The sequence below is a fragment of the Jatropha curcas genome, chromosome 8 (assembly GCF_041381405.1).
Source record: "Jatropha curcas cultivar XTBG-Jc1 chromosome 8, XTBG_Jcur_1.0, whole genome shotgun sequence".
Classification (NCBI taxonomy): Eukaryota; Viridiplantae; Streptophyta; class Magnoliopsida; order Malpighiales; family Euphorbiaceae; genus Jatropha; species Jatropha curcas.
Window position 1 is genome coordinate 1,149,448 of NC_143158.1, and position 16,743 is coordinate 1,166,190.

Consider the following 16,743-nt stretch of genomic DNA (forward strand, 5'->3'; position numbering starts at 1 on the left):
CGACGACGTGGCTCATCCATTTAGATCCACATCACCTTAATTTTTCACCTTCTCGCCCAAAAGAGAAATTTTACTAGAAGAGAGTCAAACAAATCACTGGCACTTGCCGCTGCTGCAGTTTCTGATTTCCAGAAATCTTGCGATTGGTGATAGAGAAAAAAAAAAAAACGAGAATCTAAACAGAGAATGAAGAGAGTATACTCAATTTGTTCGCTCAAATATTTAGGGTTTGTGAAACGAAGAGTAATCTATAATAAGTTTGAAATCAATGTCTATCGCTTTTACTCCGATGATCCTTCCCATTTTTCCTCCACAAAACCTCCAGGTCCTCTCTCTCTGACTCGTTCTCTTTGCATCACTGCATGATTCGCGTATCTGTATATAATTTTGTTTGATTTCTTCCTCGTAATTATGTGTCTGCATTGGATTGCATTATGCTCAGTTTACATTGTTTATCCTACAATTTGATTGCTTTTAAATCATGAGTTGGAAAATATTATTTCAGGGCCACTTGCGCGCTACAAAAATTTGGTTGATCAAGGAAAACTGAGGCATGATCCCTACCAGGAAAGGATTGCTTTTGAATTAGAAAAATTGCTTGGAAGATTGGAACAGTACGAGAAGGATATGGAGGAGTATCATGTATGATTTTGTTCTTTTTTCGGTTATATTGTATGTTGTACGTCGTATGTGTAATGTTCTGCAGTAATTTGATTGTTGTGCAAGAGGTTTTTTTGTCTTTCTCCATGTCTTTTGTAGTTGAACCTAGCTAACTGGGAGAAGAAGAGGGAGAATGAGCGGCTCAAGCTTTTGATGGAGGAAGCTGAGCAGAAGCAGCAGCAGGGGGGCATATGGTCATCAGTAAATAAGCATCGGAATAGACTTGTCGAAAAATTGATGTTTAGGTGTTGCACTTTGTCTTTTGAATTTTTCTATTTGTTAGAAAAATGTTATTGCTTTCCTAGTCTGCACTGTTTTGTAGTTTTTATTTATTCTATTTCTTTTTTTTAATCAATTGATTTCTTTTGATTCAGGAAAAAACCTGAAAATGTTGAACCTGGAGTGGGTAGATGGGTTTCGTACCTAAATAGAGAAAGGAAGTTAGATTCTCTTGTTGGCCGTCGCCCCACTGCTCCTCCAGCCCCAAAAGGACTTTACATATATGGCAATGTTGGAAGCGGTTTGTTTCTAATCCTATTCATGCTCAAGTGTTAAGTATAGGAAGTTTGGTTTTCCATCTATTTTATGTCGTCATTTTCCTTTTTTTTTTTTTTCACATTTTCAAATTTATATTGTAAGTGACTTTCAATTTTTTCCCCTAGCTTTTCTGCACTTTTTAGCTTGCATGTGATTGTTTCTTGACATGAACACAGTACTCTGAAGAAATAGCTTCTGATACTGCAGGGAAGACCATGCTGATGGATATGTTTTACGGTGCTACTGAAGGAATTGTTAAACATCGCAGAAGATTTCACTTTCATGAGGTCAATATTTTGGCATTCGTGATTTGACATCTTTCTTGGGCTTGACAGCTAAATGCATGCACACACATATACTTGGGGGGTTGGGAGGAAAGAGAGAGTTTTGAAAGAGTACCATGCCTGTAATCCCTGATATGTTGGATGTATTACTGGGAGCCTAATCACATGTATTTATTCAAGCTGTAGAAGAAATAATCATACTTCCTGCAGGCTATGCTGAATATAAATGAACATATGCATAAGATATGGAAAAATCAAGTGGAGGAACAATCACTGCAGTCAAGCATATCCAGCTGGATTGTGAATCTTCCTTTTGATATGAAAGTTAAGGAGTGGTTAGCTGCAGAAGAAAGATATAAGAAAGATATGCAGATGAAAAACATCCTTCCTGCTGTAGCAGACAAGTTTCTTGTAGAACAGCAAGCAGATCAAAAGGGGGCTAGCATTCTTTGCTTTGATGAGATCCAGGTACAAAGGAGCATGCCCTAAAACAGCCATTGGTAATCTGATTGCAGCCATAAATTCTTAATTCATTAGCAGTTTATACCTTGGAGATACTATCCTGGCAATAGGGCTTATGCTACTCATGCATGATGTGCGATTTGTTAACTACTATTTTTTCATGTTGTTTTGTTCTCAAGTTTCTTCAATTTGCTACTTCTATTTTCTGTCTCAAATTTAGCTAGAAATCCATGTTTGAAACATTTAAAGTTACTGTTGTCTGTTTTAATCTGTTATGCAGAAAAGTGGCTGATTGAATTTGCAACTTACTTCATGACTTAAAATGTGTGGTTTCATATTACAGACAGTTGATGTATTTGCTATTGTGGCCTTGTCTGGAATTCTAAGCAGATTGCTGACTACTGGAACTGTTCTTGTGGCCACCAGTAATCGAGCACCAAAAGACTTAAATCAGGTAGTTGGATGTTACATTCGAAATATCTTTTTCAGAACCTTGTCTTCTTTCCAGAAAATTTAGTCCTCTATCATCCTGGATAAGAACCAAAGAAGGTATCTGAAGCTCAATGGTGGCTTTCTAACATATTCCTGGGTTATATCACGGGGAACCCCCTTGATGTCTTTCTATGCTTGAAGAACAAAATTGCAGGTTTTTGAGCATGGAAAATGATACTTGCGCAAGTCTTATTTAAGCTACATTTGTTGCTTCTGTAGGATGGTATGCAGAGAGAGATCTTCCAAAAGTTGGTTTCAAAATTAGAGAAGCATTGTGAGTTAGTTCTGATTGGAAGTGAGATTGATTATCGGCGTTTTATTGCTCAAAGATCTAAAGACATAGTGAGTTGCTCAGCATTTATGCCTTGTTTGCTTCCATCATGATGCATCTTGTGCTAATTAAACATACCATGTTTCTTTTGGTCACATATTTCAACTGTAGTTTGCTATCTCTCTCTGATTTATTTATTTTTTTCTATGAATCTCTTAACCATGATCTGAATAGAAGGTTAGTACTTGATGCTAGGCTGAGGTGTGGTATTTATCTCCCATAGTTCATCAAATGAAGAGTTTCCTTGGAGTACTTGAGCACTCTTTTTTGTGTTGTTCTGTACTATAGTGTAGTTTGTGTTGCAGAATCTGGTGTAATAGTACATTTCCCAGTTATTGACCAATCTCTCTTGCTTCGTTCATCGATTCTTGCAGATCTATACATCTATCTCAAGCATAGTGAGATAGAGTAGTAGAACTGCAACCAATATTATTTTCTATTTTTAAATAAGACTGAAACACAAGTTTCTCTAGAAATTTCTCCTTTCTTTTGCGCTTTTGTGACCATCTAGCTTGTTGAGAATATGAGTGCACATCATGTGCAGGTTCGCTACTTTTGGCCATTGGAAAACAGGGTTGTGAAGGAGTTTGAGAAAATGTGGTGTCAGGTGACAGAACAGTTGCAAGGAGAAATCACCTCTACTGCTGTCCCAATTATGTTTGGAAGGTACTTTTTAAATACAAATTCTTCCAATAAATATATGGATTCAATATGAAAATCTTCTTTCTTTTTGAAACTAGGGAATTGGAGGTTCCCAAAAGCTGCAATGGAGTGGCAAAGTTCACATTCGAATACCTATGTGGTCAGCCGGTATCATACTTGTTAAAATATAAATTTTTTTCATTCTTCTTTTCCTTCTCCAATATATGAACACTCTGCTTAATTTTTTATAGTAATCAATAGTCATATACACTCTTTAAACGTATGAGTTTAAAATGTACTGTTTTTGCAAATATCATATATAGTGTCTCAGTAACCTTTGCTGAATGCCAGAGCACCAGGAATTAGGATATAGTGAAAAGATGAGGAGAAAATATATTATCAAATGGGAAGGCTAGGTAAAAGAACATCTCCCATTGGGAGTCCAGTCAACAGAACACTTAACTTGGTAACAAATGTGTTTTTGAAGTATTGTTGAAGGGAAAGAGTATTACTTAACTTTATTCTCGTGGCTTTTACAAGTTGTTTAATTGTTTTGAGTTCTTGAAAATCTAGTTGCTATTTTTATATCAACACTGACAACTGCAATTTGACATATTATATGATACATTTGTTTTGAGGAGGTGTATAACTGGTTCTCTTCTTTTCACCTTCTGTTTTCCTTTAGTCCCTTTTGGTTGGTAACTTGCATTATTGTTGATTATATGCAGCGAGGTGCAGCAGATTATATTGCAGTTGCAAAAAATTATCATACTGTCTTCATCTCTGATATTCCAATAATGAGCATGCGAATCCGTGACAAGGTAACACTATTTATTTGTGCCAGCAGAAGAACGCACCGTATGTGAGGACCATTAATTTTAAATATGACACCAAACATGGTTTTGTTTGACGTTGAGGCAAAACCAAGTGAAGGCATAAAAAATTGACCAATTACACTGCCGTGTCCTGTTACATTGTTCAGTCACTTGTCTGTTCCCATTCAGTTTAGACTTCGAATCATTTGCATGAAGGATTCCACTGTATATGATGCTAACACTTTTGCTGTATAGCTACTTGGTATAATTTCCCCTACTCTTTCCACGTCTGCTGGATTGCGTGCATACAAACATGTTATGTATAATTAAAAGTGATGTGCTGAGGCTTATGATATTATCTTTGGATCCTTAAAGCTATTGCTGCATAGCAGATTTGAAATCTTTATAAAACATATAATCAGCTGTGACTTATTGTTACAACTAAATAATACACTTGCGTTCAATAACACTTTTGTGTTTTTTACATTCCAGGCACGTAGATTTATCACGCTCATAGATGAGTTGTACAATCATCATTGCTGTCTCATTTGCTCTGCAGCTTCTTCTATTGATGACCTATTCCAGGGAACTGAGGAGGGTACACTTTTTGATTTGGAAAGGTAGTTCCATCTTTATGTTTACGTTGTTCTTAATTGTTATCCAACACAATAGGTTATGGCTGACATAATTTTTCTTCTAAGTTAGCATTTGAACCTGCTAGCTCATTCTTCTATATTTAGCTTGCAAATTACGCATATTTGCCTCAGTTTATTCTAGTCTTGCAATTATATGTTATTCCTTCTGGAATAACACGTAATTTTTTTGTGTCCAGTTTCCAATTTGAAACAGAGGCGGAAGGTGGAAAGCTTCGCAGAAATGTTTTAGCTGAAGGCAATGTGAGCACTGGAGGTGCACCAACTGGTATAGTTTCCATGCTATCTGGTCAAGAAGAGATGTTTGCTTTCCGCCGTGCAGTAAGTAATGTTACAACCTTGTTTTGGATTCTACATATTTCTTGAACAAAAATCAGCAGTGACATCTATCTATTTAGGGTTATGAGGAATGATCATTCACAGCATACCTTGCTTTTGTGCATTAAAGTAGATAAGAAACAATTTCAAGTAGTACGTAAACTGACAAGCTGTCTCTGTAGGTTTCCCGATTGATCGAAATGCAGACACCTTTTTACCTGGAAGGAGTTAGAATGCTTCACCCCTATTTCCAAAAGCAACATCAAGGGTTTGGAAATAATCATTCAGGCATTATAGAAGGTGAAGCATCACCTTGATTAGTAATTTTGCCGTACTTCTAATATATATTAAGCCTTCCAGCAAGTGTATTATAAGGGTGTATAATGTTTGTACCTCAAATCGATTTTTCTACTTTTCCAATTTTAAGGTATCGCTTTTATAAAGCATAAGAAATAAAACTACATCTTGTAAGATTACAGTGAAATAAAATTCGGCAGTAACCCTTTCCTTTTTTTTTTTTTTTTTTTTTTTCCCCACCTAAGCAATTTGTGTGGTACAATTAGAATTGTTTGATGCCTGAAAGTACATACTTTGTTGTAATAATTTTACTCTATTTCGTCTTATTTCATTAAGCTATATATACAAGGCAATCATTTGACAACTGAGGCCCTCTTTAGGCGACGATCCACAGGGAACCTTGGCATCAAAATCAAATCCTGCAACAGAAAATAGTATGGTCATTCATAAACGAGATAGATCCGTTGGATGATATTATGAGCATAGTTAAAAGGATGAATATTACTGTATAAATTCGATATTGATTTTGGCAGTGGAGATTCTGGAGATGGCATCAAAGGCTTTGTTGGAAAGCATTAATGTAGCTAAGCATGGATTATCACGACAAAAATCCACCACCTGCACTACAATGGATCCACCTTTACATGCTCGATTTGGGCCGCTGATGCATCTCATCCTGTATTTGCGACCACAAGCGGCTCCGTTGTCCCATAGCCCGTCGCTGGCCGCTGCAAAATATCCTCCCTCAGGGAATTGATCTTCGTTGTAACCATTGCATTTCGTTGCTTCATCAGCACAGTAGAGCACAAGAAAGTGTATCAGATGACTAGGCAAATAGCTAAATTTTCTAGCTTTAATAACACCAAGTGACTTTAATTTTATAAAGCTGAACGACAGGAACATATAAGTAGAAAATGCACACGTAGTTGTTTAATTAGTGTACGATGCTTGTGCACGTGAAGATCGGAGAACATTTGACATGCACTGTTCCTTAATCCTTGTTAAAACCTCGTCAACTAACATAACTGTCAATTATGACTATATGCATGCTAAACTATTTGAGGGAAAAGGATTTAGTTTGTACGTACGCAAGTATGGAGGATCATAAGACCTGGCAGTCCCGACATCCGCTAAGTTTTCTTGAACCTGAAAGCACAAGAATAATAATAGCAAGAGGATCGAGGCAATTGTCCTAAGTGGCCTCATTTTCATCGTTCGAGCTCTACACTTGAAACATTGATCTTACCCTTCTGCAATCCTATATTTATAGTCACTCGGGTCCAAACTTCCAAGGATGCGAGAGCATGGAGACCCACACCTATTGGCACGAAATAAAATCGTCTTCCTATTAATTTCAGATTTAAATGATGGCTATAAAGTATGGCTCATAAACATAAGATTTATTTAGGCCCTGTGCAGAAGTGATCTCATATACCAAGCCAACGAAAAAATTTTTTTTTTTATATTTTTAATATACGGTAATAAATACTCTTCGTTTGAATCAAAATGTTATCGAAACTAAAACCTTTTAGTCTCAAAATCCTCCTTGACCACTAGAGTCAGCTATTGGATCGTGATGATACTGTGAAGCACGAGTAACATCTGTGAGTGGAGTTGAATTGAATCGTTCACGAGCATTGTAATAGTCAACCCCCATGCGCAATTCTCACTTGCATCAAACATCAAACATTTGTCTTAACTCTATTAATTGCTAATTATCAGTTGATTCTTTAATTACTTCTCATTAATTCCATCTAAATTGCGTTTGCTATATTCCCCTTATATGGATTAATCTCCAATTTCTGGTTTGAACTTATCTCTTAATGGTAATGGGTATTCCGGCTGAAGATGATGGCTGATAAATATGCCAAACCCATTTTCTATATATATATATATATAGACCACCACTAACTATAACGCATGCACTAAAGAAAGTGATAAGATGACACATGCATAAATGTTAGTGGCATTTGATATCGTTACTTAATAAGTAGTATATAGAGCCAAAATGTGGGCGGCTCAGCCTCTCTAAATTAGAAGGCGGCAGTGGCAGGCCGGCAGTGATAAACCATGAACGGAAAAATTATAGCCACCTATTAACTAATTAGCAATTAATTATGTTAGGAGATGATGAAGATGATGAACCCAAAAAAAAAAAAAAATGATGATACCACCTTATCACTTCAGTTGAAAGTCGACGACGTTATTTCGTTAATTATTGTAATTTACTTTATTATCATGTAGACGATCATGATGTTAAAAGCTATAATTTCTTGTATTAATGTTTCTATAATGTCAATTAATATTTGTATTTTAATTTTTTTTACTATCGTTATTATCAATATCACAAAGGAAAATTTTATATACCATAAGAATTTATCTTTTTAAATGAAGTTTCATAAAAACGCTTTTCTGATAATATTGGGAATAATTTAATAAATTAAACAAGATGCAGGTGAATCTAGTTAAAAAACAATTAATATTAAATATACATAATTAGTGAAAATATATCTCATTCGTATTTAATCACTTAAATACTTAGAATTTCATTACTTCCTAAAAAAATATAATGATTCAACTTTCAAACAAGTCAAAGGGTGTTATTTAAACTAGTGACTTCATTTTAAATTTCTAATATAACTTTTGGAACAACAACGATAACTCCAGATTTTGAACTCCTGATCAAATTAGCTATAATAAAAAATAAATGATTGAATGAGGTGAATTCGAGTCAATTATAAAATGGATTGTATGAATATATGCAAATTAATATTAGTATATTCCCCGCATTTTGTTATCCCCTTCTGATTTAAGTTAGGATTCTTCTTTTCTTTTTTAATATAGGTTTATGCACATATCCCTATTGTATTGTTATATTCTTACTATTAATTGGTTAATGATTTATTATTTAATTTATAAATTTTTTAAATTGATTTTAACCGTTTATTTTAAAATTTAAAAATAGTTAATGTCCACATAAATATATAGGTCACAGCATAGGCATATAGAATAAATGGAAGTACCAAATCCAAGAACTTCAATATGTTTGTGGTATGCAATAAATGTTACAGGCAATGACATATTAATTCCACACAAGGGAAATAGTCACAATATTGCTATTTAAAAAGACATATTAATTAATTTATTGCTCGAGACATAAATTCTTGTATCGAACATCTCTTGTACGTACAACTGACTTCAATTACTTCAATTCTTCCATCTCCAGTTATTGTCATATCCTGTTGGGAACAATTTAAAAATATAAGTAGAAGAAGATATATAATTACATAATTTAAAAAAAAAAAAAAAAAAAAAAAAAAAAAAAAAAAGAAGAAGAAGAAGAAGAAGAAGAAGAAGAAGAAGAAGAAAGTAGGGTCTGTAGTGTATAAATTACTGGATATATTCAACGTTGATTTTGGCAGTAGAAGAACGAGAAACAGCAGAGAAGGCATCATTAGAGAGAAGAATTGTAGAAGGACATGGAGATTTAGGGCAATAATCTACTACTTTAACATCCACAATACCATCTTTACAGGGTTTATTATTTCCACTTAAGCATCTTAACCTGTAACGCCTTCCACAGGCAGCTCCATTATCCCATAATCCTTCACTCACTGCAATAAACAAGTTCCCTGCTGGAAACTGATCTTCTCTGTTCCCATAACACCTTGTAGCTGCATGCACAGTATATTAATGTCAAGCCTATAATTAAAATAAAGAAAAATGAAATAACAAGATTAGTAAACTCACGCATATAAGGAGCATTATAAGAAGTAGCAGTGCCAATATCTGCTAAGACATTATTGTTCTGTAAGCAAAGAAATATTACTGCTATGGCGATTAGCACCATTTTTCAGATTAGAGAGAGGGACAGAGCAAAGAGACAGAACACGACTATGTTATTTATAGTTTAGATTATCATTAATTAGTTAATTAATGGTTTTTGTCAGTTTTTGTTTTAGATGGGTCACGGGTTTCTTGATGATTGACTTGCTCCATCCACTTTAAAGATTGAATTATATTTCAAGAAAGGGAATCGGAAAAGAAACTTTCACTCTCCTACTATCTGCACCGCAGGATCATTTTTTAAAATATTAATTTATAGAAAACAATATGATTATCCCTTAATCACTTTCACTCTTTCATTTAATTATAATGAATGCACGTACAATTATCCATTGAATTAAATAAATATTAGTGAAAGAAGATAAACTGGGCCTCTTCTTCCTTTTTGCCTTCCACTAATACCGTTCCTAATTGGAAGTTATAATAGCAAGAAGAACACTAGACCAGCTCCTTCATGATCATGTCCTTTCCTTCTCTTTGGAATTGGAAACTAGTATTTTCTACAGAGGTAGTACTTATTGGGCCAAGAAAGTACAGAGAAATCCAGCCTTTTTGTTGTTCTATTTCCCAACTATGGCCCAGATGATACTTTTGATCCACAAGTTTCGCAGCCCATATCTATCACGTTGCTTTATTCATTGGGCTCCGGCCTTTTTTTTTTTTTTTTTGGAAATATTGGCAGTCGTGGTTCTGGATGATCATATAGGAAATTTAGAAAACTACTAATTTGATATAAATGAACAGTGAGGAATTTAGACAATTTTGTTCATCTCTTTTTATTATATGATATGATGAGTCAAATTTGGACTACTTGTGACCCGTAATGGGCTTTCTGTTATGAGTTTTGGAGCTGTATGAATATTATTTATTTATGCTCATTCATTTGTTTTTCATTTAAAGCCTGAACTAACATATATATATATATATATATATATATATATATATATATATTTCACAAGCACGACAAATCTTGTCGTGATTGTATTCGTGCTTTGTTGGTAGTATAGTGAAGGAGGCACAAAATTCATGAATAATGAAACATTATTACTAAACTAGTCAACAAAGGAAACCGAGATCTTAATATTAATAAAGTCATATGAATATATGATGGCTACACGTTCACTTAACTACTAAATTGGAATTTACCTACCAAAGAGGATTCACCTCAGGATCGGTCCACAAAAATTATTTACACAGGATAAATAATAGTTTTTTAATTAGATATAATTTGATTGGTCTTTTTATATAGATGGATAATAAAAATTCAAAATCTATTGATATATCTATTTAATAAATACACGTGAAGATTATCCGGTTAATAAATAGTATCAATTTGATAAATAAATAGGAGGATTAGCCTATCGGTAAATAAATAGCACCATTCATTTTTGCCTAAGAAGTGATAAAATGATAATAAAGAAAATTAATAAAAACTTTTCCATAATTGGTTTTACAGAGAGAGTAACCGTAACATTCCCTTCCTCCGGTGAGCAAAACCTAACTTCCTTCCCACCAACTGAACTCCGCTACTATTTAAACCCCCAAAATTCTATATGTAACAATCACTCTGAGAAAAGAGAGAGTCACCTACTCCCACCCCTCTCTTGCTAACTAGGTTCCAATTCCATTCCTTTTGGTTCTGTCGTCTTCTCTCTCGTATTCTCCAAACCAGCCATAGTTTCTTCCATTTCTCAATTTTATTTGAATCCCACTTCTCAAATGGGTATTTTTCAGATACCCATTTGCGCAAAACCCAAATCTTTATAAAGCCATGAGTGTTACTAATAAAGCCTAAGAAAAAAAATTTTAAAAAGCAGGGTTTTGATTGATGGGTAGACGTGAAATCAAGATATTTGATGACAAAAGGGATGGAATTGGATTTCTCTCAATCTCTGATTTGGGGTGTCATTGGAGTTCCCAAGATGGGCAATATCTTCCAAGTGGAGGCCTTTTTGCAAGCGTTAATCAGATGGGAATGGGGTTTCCAAATTCCAGTGACAATAGTAGCATAAAAACTCTGTACAGTGATTTGTATGTGAAGTATTTGTCATTTGTGGGGGTTCAAGAGGAGGAAGGGACATTAAAGAAGAAGAAAGGTGTGTTTAAATTGAAGATTAAGGTTAAAAATCCGATGGTGAGACGGCTAGTTAGTGGAGGGATAGCTGGAGCTATCTCAAGAACTGCTGTTGCTCCGTTGGAGACCATACGGACTCATTTGATGGTGGGAAGCAGTGGGAATACCACCGCTGAAGTTTTCAATAATATAATGAAAACTGATGGATGGAAGGGATTGTTTAGAGGCAATTTGGTTAATGTAATTCGAGTTGCACCTAGCAAGGCCATTGAGGTAATAAATTCTTTCACGAGTTTAGAGTTTTAAATCATGGAGATGCTAGTTGTTGTTAATTGATTTCTTTGTATTAGTGCTTAATTTACACTGTGAAATTTGCTAGTTATATACCTTGTAAACCGTGACCTCCCCAAAATTTCTCCTTTCAAAATTAGTAGAATACAAGCATGTGTTTCTTGAGACTGAAATTTTCCTTGATGCTCATAAAAACTTGGGGGAAAAAGAATACAAAATTATCATGTGAAACCTTGTGCAAAGCTAACCCAAGTATAATTTGCAAAAAAAGGAAAAATTGAGTGGATAAGAGACCATCTTTTTTGAGAATAAACAATTGACATCCATAGATGGCTTATGCTTTTCATTGGAGAATACTGTGGTTTTAAAAGAAATAAAGAAACATTATTTTGCTAATTGAGCATAACTAACCAGGCTCCATTTGTACATTAGGATACTCCTTCACTAAATTGGCCACAGTGCTATCAATCTGAAAGTTCATGCCATAATGGATAGACTTAAAAGTATTGTCCAAGAGTGTGAAAATTGGCAGCTCCTGGGTTTGTTTGATAATTTGCTGTATAGCTTTCTATAATTCTCTCTAGGAACTAACAGTTTCTTGTGTCATTTTTAACGAATTGTTTATGATCGTTTGAGTTGCTGATGTATGTTTTTCCCTCTTCTCTGTATAGTTCATTGACTGATTGATGTTTTTGCTCTTCCTTCTTCCAAAAAGGATTTCTCACCGTCATATTAAACTATGGCAGTTCCTTACAATCATATAGTGATTACTGTCATATGGACAGACACGTACCAATATTTCTTCTTCTTGTTCGTTAGCTTTTATTAGCGCTAAATTATACCTTCTACTCCTCTTTCCTAGGAGGCTTGATTGTCTTATAAATTAGAAAAACACTGCTGTTTCTTGGAATCATATAACTTGAGATGATGATTATGTAGACATGTCTTCTAAAATTTCTTATTATTGTTGTTTGTTTATCCGTACTAGTTTTCCCTTCTTTGCCAAAACTGGTTATTTTTCTTCTTCCAATCTCATTAATAGTGATGGACGTAAAAAAACATGTTTGTCAAAATAAGTTCCTCTCTTTTTTCCTTAGTTTTGTTTTTCTCCATATCTTTGAAAGCTATCTTCTAACATGCAGACAATGGATGAGGATATAGTAGAATGGACCCTATAGGTTGGCATCTGAGTATTGGTCCAGAAAAACAAACCACGTGACTTAACTTTGCATATTCAAAACAACAATATATTTTCAGATATTTATTATCATCTTACATGTAATTTGCTTTCATCACAGCTGTTTGTATATGACACTGTTAATAAGAATCTGTCACCCAAGCCTGGTGAGCAACCTAAACTTCCCATTTCTGCCTCATTAGTTGCTGGGGCCTGCGCTGGAGTAAGCTCAACTTTGTGCACATATCCACTTGAGTTGGTGAAGACTCGGTTAACCATACAGGTAATGCCAAAACCCAGACCTGGAAATTGAGATCTTGAGTATGATGCTGGTCTTTTAAGGGGGGGTTTATTTTATTTGCAGAGAGGGGTTTACAGTGGTATTTTAGATGCATTCTTAAAAATACTGCGAGAAGAGGGGCCTGCAGAACTCTATAGGGGCCTTGCACCTAGTCTCATTGGAGTTATTCCATATGCTGCAACAAATTACTTTGCTTATGACACATTACGGAAAGCCTATCGGAAAGTTTTTAAGCAAGAGAAGATTGGCAACATTGAAACCCTTCTAATTGGATCAGCTGCTGGAGCTATTTCAAGTAGTGCGACCTTCCCACTTGAGGTTGCTCGTAAGCACATGCAGGTTGGAGCTCTCAGTGGAAGACAAGTATACAAGAATGTACTTCATGCACTTGCAAGTATACTTGAGGAAGAAGGGATCCATGGTTTATATAAAGGGCTGGGTCCCAGTTGCATGAAGTTGGTACCTGCAGCTGGGATAGCTTTTATGTGTTATGAAGCGTGCAAGAGGGTACTCGTAGAAGATGACGAAGAGCAATAGAAGAGTTGAAAGTAACTTTGATTTATATTGAAGCTTGATTTATTTTCAGGAGCTAAATTCATTTTGCAGTTTACTTTTTTTTTTTTTTCTTTAAGGTGCTGAGAGCTATTTTGTTGAGGACTCGGTCAATAACCTCGTTTGGAAGGTTAGGAAATACAGTTTTCTGTTTTTGTTCTCCCATGGTTAAAAAGAATCGAACAGACAAAGCTGACATATTACACTGTCGTTTAATACCTTCTCATCCCTATATGCCAATGCCTACTGTTTAATCCTCTTAAATAAAGCATAATAACTAATTAAATTGTAAGTTGGAGGGGAGGAAATCACGTGATTTAGCAAGGTTACCAACTTAATTGTTATATACATGGCCCTAGCACAAACTATTGGATGAAATGAGAACACAAATTAATATTGAATTTCTAAATTTCAATTTAATCGAGTTGAAATCCAAGTCAATAAATTTGATATCTCTATCAAATGCCATTTGAGGATTAATAAGAAAATGTGAGGATTAGTAAGAAAATAACCAACCAAAGCAACTTCACTCTTAACGGTAACAGAGCCTGAAAACGAATTTGAATTTTGAATAGAGAAGTACTGTTGTTTTACAAAACCTCCTACAAGAAATATTATAACAGCTACTAAACTTGAAAAATCCAATTTAAAATAAAACATTACAGATGTCCACAATAAAGGAACTTCAGAGAACTGAAGCTCAGCTTTGCTCCTCTCCATCTCTTGCTTCCTCTGTAGCAGCAGCAGCCATCAGTTCATCAAACTTCTCTGTCTTCCCTAGCAATATTTCAATCTACCAGGAAGCAAATTCACACAATATCAGTCTTCCACTCCCATAAGAGAGTTAAAAATTACTACCATTAACAAGACAACCAGATGCTCGGCGGCAATAAATATGAAAACCTAATCCATGTGAATGCACCACCTGCTAACTAGAATCCGGTGTTATATTTCATTACCAGAATGCAGGCCATGCATCCATTGTTGACCATTATTATTCTATAATTCACTATACAAGCCAACATCACATGTAATGTAAGACGGTACTCATGAAATTCTCTAGTGTCAAGGCTTTCATAGTTCAATTAGAATTGATAAGCAATAGGCATTGTTCTTAGAATCATCCACATCCAATTTCTCCGGGTTTTAACACCCAATTTTGTCATAACCTTTGAGGTAATAGCCTGATGACTCAACCATTTTCATCACAGACCCTACTTCCACACATTTGATCATAGTTCATAAGAAAAGAACTCATGCCAAACACACCATGCATTCATCATTGATTATTACCCAACAAAAAATCGTAGTTTCCAACAAAAGAAAGCATAGGATTTTACTTTTACTTTGTCCTAGGTTTTCATAGTAAAACCTTATCTGGCAGGATTCTATCCACTAAATCCTTCAATAACAGAGGATCTCAACAGCAAATCAGGTTCACTTCAAAAGTACTTATATTTCGGATTTACCTTTGCTTTTGGAACAGGCCGCCCTCCTGTTTCCTCCCTCATGTCAACAGTGGAAGTCGTGATCTCTGCCCATGAGTATCAAAACAATGAATCATTGAGCCCTCAAAATCAATTTAAAATTAAAATAGAATGCTATGAAAAGGACAGAAGTCTCACTCTTCTCAACAGCCAGCCCATTATTCTTCAAGATCTCAGCAATTGTAACAACTGTTGCTATAGCTGTAGATAAAATGTTATAAAGACTCCAGTAATTAGTAGTAATCCAAGTATAGTTCAAATATTAGCAGCCTATATTGTAACAATTGCAAATGCTTTTTGTGCTTCAATAACATAACAAAGTAATAATAAAGCTGGTGAAGTTAAAAGCAACATATAAGGAAGCATCTAAAGAAAAAATGATACCCATTCCAAGAGCAGACAGCTCAACTTCATTGTGTTGCTGCATGTATCTCTGCAAAAGAAAACCATTAACCTCTTAATAGCTATTCACACAACAGATCAAAGTGCATGCATGTGCTTACAAGAACGAGTAATTATAGAATCCAATCAATTAATTAAGTTTTAACCAAGGTAAGTTCTCAAGAACCAAAAACAACATCTTTTATTACTATCTTCTGATTATGGACAGAAGCCCTCATTAACTCGAGGGACTGGTGATAAAAGAGAATATGCTACAATTTTGAATCATGAATTTTATACAGTAGGCGGGGCTGAGAAAGAAAACAAGAACCAAAGGAAATAAACCCTAAACAATTTTCAGAATCGCATATTATATCCACGAACAGATCTAATTTGCAGAAAGAAAAAAGAATAGTTTTCCAATTTTCAATTCCAGGCAGCTCAAAGGAAAAGCACTGTAAAAGTAAACAAAGAAAGAACTAAGCCATTGAAAGAGTACCTTGGCGAGATTGACATAGAAGAAGAGGGGTTTTTTGGTATTAGAGACTTGAATACGATTCTTCTTGTTAGCTGAAGCTGGATCAGTGATGTTTAAGTTGTTTACTCCCTCAGTGATCCCCTCCATTGTATAACTATTTGTTGTTTAAGCTCCTGCCTGCCTACAGAGAAACCTATTAACCCTAACTCTTCGTCCAAATTTCTCTGTTGTTCTGTCTGTAGAAGCTTCTGCTGCTGCACGCGAGAGGGATGCTGGACGAGGAGGCTGCAATTTATAATTAGCTCAAAAACCCTCGATTCTCCTGCTTTTGTTTTAGGGGTTTTAAACAAGAATTATCACAGACACGGCGTCGTTCCATTAGATCTGTTTTTTGTTTCTTATTTCATTTTAATTTAAAACCACAAAAAAAAGTCCAGTTTACTTTTTGATAGCCCATTAATTATAGTGTATGACCCAATGGGCCCTTTGAAGCACCCAGGTCCGTTCTCCACAGGAAAATATTTATTTCTACAGTATTATTATTAAGAGATTGATGACATAATAATGAAAGTAACAATTGCCACATAATAGAAGAAAAAAAAAATCCTTCCCTTTCCCAATCAGTACATCTTAACCCTACATTTTTTAATGGTTCACAATATTTA

At 34.9% G+C, this 16,743-nt stretch overlaps 5 protein-coding genes across 6 annotated transcripts; 2 read left to right on the plus strand and 3 right to left on the minus strand.

Moving 5' to 3' along the window:
* Positions 1-54: 54 nt before the first annotated feature.
* On the plus strand, positions 55-5,707 carry LOC105637655 (AFG1-like ATPase family protein). 2 transcript variants are annotated; one of them, XM_012221206.4, is made up of 14 exons: positions 55-325; positions 506-642; positions 760-905; positions 1,035-1,180; positions 1,405-1,484; positions 1,692-1,949; positions 2,287-2,397; positions 2,655-2,777; positions 3,311-3,432; positions 3,507-3,576; positions 4,137-4,229; positions 4,716-4,843; positions 5,056-5,201; positions 5,377-5,707. In XM_012221206.4, exons 1-14 carry the CDS (start codon positions 187-189, stop codon positions 5,424-5,426), a joined length of 1,749 nt encoding a protein of 582 aa, XP_012076596.1. In that variant the 5' UTR covers positions 55-186; the 3' UTR covers positions 5,427-5,707. The 2 variants fall into 2 exon arrangements, with proteins under 2 accessions (XP_012076596.1, XP_020536478.1); XM_020680819.3 differs by having other exon boundaries at positions 59-325; positions 5,056-5,197.
* A 285-nt stretch (positions 5,708-5,992) lies between these two features.
* LOC110009938 (EG45-like domain containing protein) lies at positions 5,993-6,710 on the minus strand. The gene is made up of 2 exons (XM_089724958.1): positions 6,580-6,710; positions 5,993-6,276 (listed from the first exon to the last, which is right to left on the minus strand). The coding sequence occupies exons 1-2, from the start codon at positions 6,701-6,703 to the stop codon at positions 5,993-5,995; spliced, it is 408 nt and encodes a 135-aa protein (XP_089581084.1). The 5' UTR covers positions 6,704-6,710.
* A 1,900-nt stretch (positions 6,711-8,610) lies between these two features.
* LOC105637657 (EG45-like domain containing protein) lies at positions 8,611-9,354 on the minus strand. The gene is made up of 3 exons (XM_012221207.4): positions 9,242-9,354; positions 8,886-9,165; positions 8,611-8,730 (listed from the first exon to the last, which is right to left on the minus strand). Exons 1-3 carry the CDS (start codon positions 9,339-9,341, stop codon positions 8,724-8,726), a joined length of 387 nt encoding a protein of 128 aa, XP_012076597.2. The 5' UTR covers positions 9,342-9,354; the 3' UTR covers positions 8,611-8,723.
* A 1,434-nt stretch (positions 9,355-10,788) lies between these two features.
* SHS1 (Mitochondrial substrate carrier family protein) lies at positions 10,789-13,948 on the plus strand. Its single transcript, XM_012221208.4, has 3 exons — positions 10,789-11,684; positions 13,001-13,162; positions 13,244-13,948. The coding sequence occupies exons 1-3, from the start codon at positions 11,166-11,168 to the stop codon at positions 13,715-13,717; spliced, it is 1,155 nt and encodes a 384-aa protein (XP_012076598.1). The 5' UTR covers positions 10,789-11,165; the 3' UTR covers positions 13,718-13,948.
* A 333-nt stretch (positions 13,949-14,281) lies between these two features.
* Positions 14,282-16,400, minus strand: LOC105637659 (hypothetical protein). The gene is made up of 5 exons (XM_012221210.4): positions 16,100-16,400; positions 15,604-15,652; positions 15,358-15,420; positions 15,202-15,266; positions 14,282-14,525 (listed from the first exon to the last, which is right to left on the minus strand). The coding sequence occupies exons 1-5, from the start codon at positions 16,223-16,225 to the stop codon at positions 14,433-14,435; spliced, it is 396 nt and encodes a 131-aa protein (XP_012076600.1). The 5' UTR covers positions 16,226-16,400; the 3' UTR covers positions 14,282-14,432.
* Positions 16,401-16,743: the final 343 nt, after the last annotated feature.